We start from the raw sequence: 6843 nt of genomic DNA, 5'->3' as shown, positions 1-6843 counted from the left end.
GCTGAAAACATTCTGTACTTCAGAAGTAAAGTGTCAGTTGCTGCACATGTGCAGACCAACATCATCTCCATTTCCTTCTATTTACATCCATTCCATACATCATCCTGACATGTTCTCCTCTGCTTTGGGATTGCCAAGCAAATAATACCATTGCTGTTGAGACTGTGTCTGAGAGGTGTTGGTTTAACCCCATGGTCATATTTAAAGTCATTAAATTGTGTATGACTTACTAATAATACACTTTGTAAATATTTCTATTGTATTTGTCTTCAGCGAGGGCTCTAGTTAAATGGATCTGCTTTCAAATGTGCAGTAGAGTTGTGTTTACACGCAGTCCTGACCTGAAGTCTGGTTTAATAATTGACTCAATTAAAGAAAAGGTGTAAGGTGTGTTGTTGCATCTGATTACACCCTAAATAACATTATTAAGGAGAAATATAAAAGTAAAATGTAAGGCTGATGGAGTGTGTGATTACCCTCTCTCTTTTTTTATGAGTCACATATAGAATTTCTTAAAGGTGCAGTATGCGATTGTGGACAGGGATTCGTTAATTGATTCCCAGGTTGTCAAATAAAGCACTTGGTTAATAGTCAGACCACACTGCTCACCCAGAACATCAATTCTATTTAGAATTTGACGACCGAGGACTGAATCAACAATCCTATTCCTACAGAGTTAGACTGCGCCTTTAACTGTAGAATAATCTGTTCTGTCTTTATTTTATATGATTCTATTATATGATGTTTGCTCTTTATTAGGGACTGTTCTTTATCAGTTTATATATATATATATATATATATATATATATATATATATATAGTTATTACCCACCCTCCTATATAAATAACCATATATTACAGTTTTTGGCTATGGTAAATTCTGTAATTTGGTGATTATTTTTATTTTTATTTTAAAAGCAAACCTGGCTTTCAAATAAATAAATACAAAACTCGACCATTAAAGGTGAGTGTCCTAAGCCAATTCAGAACTTTTTTTTTTTATGAAGTTGTTACACCATAAAAATGACATCTGGAATTACCTTGTTCTTTCTAAGTGGTAGCAGCGTTTTACTTAACTCGATCATGACAAAGGTTTTTGCCAAATGATTATGATGAGTTAGGAGATCTGCCAGTTCTGTTTTGTTAACATGTTTAAGAAAATACAAATATGATTGACTAGTTTGCAACCAGTCGGATACAGATATAGACAACTTGGTTTGCTGATTTTGGAAAAACTGAAAAATATTGATTCAATTAAACTTGTCAGTTTTAAGTTGCAAAAACTTCACGAAATCAAGTAAATATGGCTAAATTTTAAATAAATTTAACAATTAGATAGAAACATAAATTCAGATTAATAGTTATATTTACTTACATGTTTTTTAAAGGCAGTCCGTTTCCTAGATTTTTTCAAAGTAAAATCAATGTGGCAGATTTTATAGTGTATATACATGTTTTATGTATCCATACATGTATATAAAGTGTAGCATCTATGACAACAAAGGTTATATCAAATTAAACCTTACACTGGAGTTATTTAATGGCTGTAATTGAACGTCTCCCTCCCTCTCATCTCCATATGTTCTTTGACCTCTCTTTTCCCCTCCCTCCTGCCGTCTGAGCCCCCCCCGGCCATAAGCACACACCCACCTCTCTAATACACTGGGTTAAGGGCATCAGGAGCATTCTTCCCGGACATGTGCCCCTGTCACTCATACACGTACAGGCACACAACTACACTGCACACACAGTTGTGTTTCCACTGTGTCCTCTGTGTTCTCGGCACAAGGCTGGCACACTGCTCTGTTGGTCCTGTGAACGTGGCCCTCCTCTCCCCGTCTCTCTGCAGCTCCGAGCAAAGACTGAAACAATATCACTGAATCACCTGCAGCTCTGCTATGTTGTCTGTGGATTTAATTTTTTTGTTTTTTAAGTGTTAAAACTCTTTTGTTTTTGGTGGAAGAAACAGATTAGAGACAATCATCCAGTGTGGATTTGTATTTCAGAGGAGATACTTAGCTGTTTAAGTTTTCCAAAATGGCAGCTGTGAAAGGCTGGTTGGTGGGACTCCTGCTGGTTCTCTTGTCCCCGTCCCCAGTCCCACTCTCTGGACTTGTGAGCGCCCAGGATGTGGCTGACGCAGACGAAGGCCTCCATGTCAGAGATGCTGACGAGGTTGTAGCTGAGGAGGGTGAAACTGCTGAAGGTGATGATGACACAGGCGAGGAAGAGGAACAGGTAGAAGAGGATGATGAGAATGAATCAGATGAAGACGCAGAAACTGATGAACAGGAGGAGGAAGAGGAGGCTGAGGAGGAAGAGGAGGAGGAGGAGGAGGAGGAGGAGGAAGAGGAGACTGCTGAGGAGGAAGAAGATGCTGCTGAGGAGGAAGAAGATGCTGAGGAGGAGGAAGAAGATGCTGAAGAGGAGGAAGAAGATGCTGAGGAGGAAGCCGAAGAAGAGGCTGCTGAGGCTGAGGAGGAAGAGGAGGAGGAAGAGGCTGCTGAGGAGGAGGCGAAAGAAGAAGAAGAAGAGGAAGAGGCTGCCGATGAGGTAGAGGCTGTTGAGGAGGAGGCGAAAGAAGAAGAAGAAGAAGAAGAGGAAGAGGCGGCCGATGAGGAAGAGGCGGAGGATGAGGAGGAGGATGAAGAAGAGGCTGGCGAGGCAGCAGCTGAGGAAGATGAGGAGGAAGAAGGGGAAGAGGCTGCGGATGAGGAGGAGGAGGAGGAGGAGGAGGAGGAGGATGAAGAAGAGGTAGCAGAAGAGGAGGATGATGAGGCAACTGAGGTAGAAGAGTTACCTGAAGAGGAGAAGGAGGAGGAGGAAGAGGGTGATGATGCTGAGGAGGACGAAGAAGAGGAAGAGGAGGATGACTCTGAGGAAGAGGATGTAGCTGAAGCAGAAGAAGATGACGGTATAGCCACTTTTTAATATATTAGGGTTTATTTGGGGGGGGTTTCAGTAAATTTGTGAGCTCATTAATAAGCAGTAATTTATTATTGTAAAACATAAAGTTATAATAATAGGAAAAGGAATATCTCTGTGACCGTTTCCAAACTCTACACTGGCCTTTTAACATTGTTGGGCTCGTTGCAGCCACCTTAGAAACACTGTCACACATATCAGTCCTAAAATAGACAGCTTATCTGTGAGGTTGCAGGCTCCCAGCAGAATCTAAACCATTCATGCCTTTTGTTGAACCAAAGTGGCTATTTTGAGACCCTGAAACAGGTACTGACAATGTGTGAGTGTTCAGAGAAACATTTAGGTACAAACATGTTCCAAAGTAGAGCTTGTGTGCAAACACAACGTTATTCAGCAAGGTTTGCTCATGGGCTTACTTTTGATCTGTCTTTTCCTCTATAAAGACTATCTGCCCTCAAACAAAACAAAAGTCACATCCTCAGTGCTTTGCTTTCACAGCCGAATTATGTAAAATATTACTGTGTAAGCCTACTTAACATAAACACTGCTGTCCACAACCTGATACTTATTATAATATTTCATTGCACTTGAGCTAAATTCTCACATCAGTGTGCTAACTTGCTGACGGTGATAATACCAGTTACTGTTTAGCATGTGAGCATGCTATCACTTGCTAATTAGCACTCAATGCAAAATACAGCTGAGGCTGATGAGAATGTCACTAGTGTTGCTTTAGTTATAAACCAAAGTCATCAAGGGGTTGGCAGTTAAGGTTGGGCAAAACAAACTACTTAGTTACAGTGGTCTGTTCAGACTTTTTTTACTGGGAAGGTCAAGGTGGGGCACTGACTTATGCAGGGTGGAGTGAAGTACGTCATAGCTTTAACTGACTGGTTTTTGTTTACTCTACCCATACCTACTTTAATTACTGGCACTGCAGTGCCTGACATTCCTGTTTATACTAGTTCATATAACAGGTCAAACTGACCAATGGGGTGACGCCTGTCCAGGCCACTGAAAAAACTAGGGAGCGACTAACAACTCATGATTATTATGTTGGATTAACGTGTGCACGCTATCACTTGCTAAACGGATGATGAGAATTTCACTAGTGTTGCAGGTATTTGATCGTAAACCAAAGTGATCAAAGTTATTACAATGCATCCTCTGAGGGCCATGAATGTCTAAATGAACAATCACAACATTGTTGAGATATTTCAGTTGGAATCAAAGTCGTGAAGGAAATATGTAATGGCGGCACTGTTTCTAAATGACCTCTGACATAGTAAGGCTTTTCTGTCCTCTCCTGCAGTTTCTTGTTACTTCAGCTAATTATGTCAGCTGACATAAACCAAATTACAATGTTTACAATAATTTATGCATAGGAAGCCCCTGCATCACAAACATGAAATCAAAATGAAGCTGAGCAAACACAAACATTTTGAGTGTATGCTATATTTGTAATATTTTTACCACCAGCAGTTTCTGAAGAGTAATTTTACCGAGTAGAACACAGGAGTTGCTGGTCTAACGTTGCCTCAATTACTTAGAGTGTGAGATAAAGATGTGAAAATATTACAAATGTAGCATATAATTAAAGTGATACTGATTTTATACTAAATTTGCTGTTGCGCCCTAACTACTGCATTGGTAGATTTGTTAATCAAAGACATAAGCAAAGCAACAACAAAAAAAAAAGCACAGGTTGGACCACTATGTTTAACTGTATATCTTTAAATGTTATGGCTGAAAATGACGAGAGATGAACACATTATCAGATTACGCACATCTCAATTAAAATCAATTGTCAGTTGTCTACAGGGAAATAACTGCTGTTGTTAGCACAGTGTTCTTCTGTTTCTGTACACTGAGATACAGATGTATTGCCGACAAGCTGGTATGGACCATGCTGACGTACGGGTCTATAAGCCTAATTTGTTGCTGACTCTGTTGATGTTATACAGATGAGCTTGACACAGCAAATGACACAGTTGAAGAGGAGCACGGCGCTGACATCCTGCAGTTCCGCTCTGGCTCTTTGTGTAGCGTTTGCACCATCTGTGAGGTAAAAATTAAGAGTACATGTCACTGATGGTGTAATGTATTTACTTCAAATGAATTCTTCCAGAGATGGAAAGACTAATGCTGACTGTGCATTTTGTGACCCCTCTCCCTCTTTTAGTACTGCTCTAAAAACTGTGACAACTGCCCCTGTGAAGAGGGAGATGACTCTGATCACTGTGAGCTCTGCCAAGTAAGCACCAGCACTGTCCCAAACCCTGTCAACAACACATGTTTTACTGTTTCAATGAGACGAGAGCCTTCTCATTTTGACTGTTTTTAAAAATGTCTTTCAGGACTGTTCATCCTGCTACATTTGCCCTATACTGTGTGACACAATTTGCACACCAGGTAAATGTTGGAAGTAATTATTCATACGGTGCATACAAAATTGTTTTTAATATATAGATTTAGTCAACGTTTGGTGTTAAATTTTGTATTTCTTCCTTTTTTTTTACAGGTGGCCTTGTTGATGAGCTCACCGGTTCTATCTTTCAGTAAGACTTTACACAACATATTGATATTTGATTGTTTTTTTTCTACAGTGAAATTTAATTTAAATCAGTACCACAGACTGTATATATCACAGCAGTTAAGGGCACAAATTGGGAGGTCAATGATGGTTTTATTCTTGCCTTGGCTTTTGTTTTGCAGGACTGTTGCCTCTCTACTCTGAGCAACCCGGAGGCTTTGCCCCTTAATGTCACCCTGTGGGTGTGTGAGGTACTGCGCCCAGGAGTGGAGCTGTCCGGCTGTTCATACCTCTCCAGCAACATGAAAACCCCCACAGGAGCCTGTCATGAGTCTGACAGCTGACACAAAACACATTTAGATTCAATTCATGTTTAGAAATGATTTTTAACTTGTCATGAGAGCTTGAAAAAGCACCAGTTTGTGCCAGTCTTCTCTTTTATTGAATGAACTGCCTACTGTAATTTTTTTTCAATACAAATGGGTGATGCATTGCTAAGGCTATGATATAACTTGTTAACACTCTTGTTTTGTAGAAGCCTTTTTCTAAAAAAAAAGTTTTAGTGAATCAAAAATGTTAACAACTCCATGTTAATGGCAGGAATGTGTAAAAAAGCACTAGAAAAATAAAAATCTACTGCTGCTTATGCAACGGCATAACTTTGGTGTGACATGTGGCGGGGTGGTACAACATCAGATAAAAAACATTGAGATTTGCTTCCCATTTCCTGCATTTCTACATATATTTTTCAGACTATGGTAACTGGAGCAAATTGCTATCATGCTATATTCTACCAGAATAGTACAAAATATGGTGAATATGATGCTCTGTGTGGCATTTTTTGGAGTTTACCAGAGCAGCTCAATTCACACTCTCAGCCAGAATATGACAGCTGGCCAAACAGTAGCAAACAACAGATTTTTGTGGTTAGAAAAACATAACTTTTAAATTCGATCGTTGTTAAGCCCATTGATTTTTAAAAAATATAAAATTTCACACATACTCATACAATGTTTACGTTAGTTTTCTATGACCTTTGAGATATTACTAGATTTAGTTTTGTGCATATTGTCATGACTTTAATTAAACTCTAAAGCTACAGTTGATGTCGAAAAAAAAAAGTCAACGACTTTGGTAAACAAGCCTATATCTCACAACTGTGCCGGTAACTTTAGCTTATGAAATACTCAGTAACTATATGATGTAAATTTGGAATGATTCATAATGATAAAATGGGTTTAGACAGAACAGATAAGTAACTCTTAGTCCAGTGTATAAATACATTTTAGCATAGTATACTCAGACATGAAGGATAGAAAAGTTGCCGTAATTACATGTGTTGCTGTTTCTTAAATAAATCATTACTGTTCACCCTTTCACCTACT

At 39.1% G+C, this 6843-nt stretch overlaps 1 protein-coding gene across 1 annotated transcript; it reads left to right on the top strand.

Moving 5' to 3' along the window:
- The first annotated feature begins 1693 nt into the window (after positions 1 to 1693).
- LOC121959350 (uncharacterized) lies at positions 1694 to 6829 on the top strand. The gene is made up of 6 exons (XM_088069768.1): positions 1694 to 2914; positions 4890 to 4990; positions 5108 to 5179; positions 5283 to 5337; positions 5447 to 5483; positions 5641 to 6829. Exons 1-6 carry the CDS (start codon positions 2038 to 2040, stop codon positions 5660 to 5662), a joined length of 1164 nt encoding a protein of 387 aa, XP_087925894.1. The 5' UTR covers positions 1694 to 2037; the 3' UTR covers positions 5663 to 6829.
- Positions 6830 to 6843: the final 14 nt, after the last annotated feature.

Source organism: Plectropomus leopardus, chromosome 19 (assembly GCF_026936395.1).
Source record: "Plectropomus leopardus strain MGB_pleo_1.0 chromosome 19, ASM2693639v1, whole genome shotgun sequence".
NCBI lineage: Eukaryota > Metazoa > Chordata > Actinopteri > Perciformes > Serranidae > Plectropomus > Plectropomus leopardus.
The sequence above is the reverse complement of the archived record's forward strand: the minus strand, read 5'-3'. Positions and strand labels throughout refer to the sequence as shown.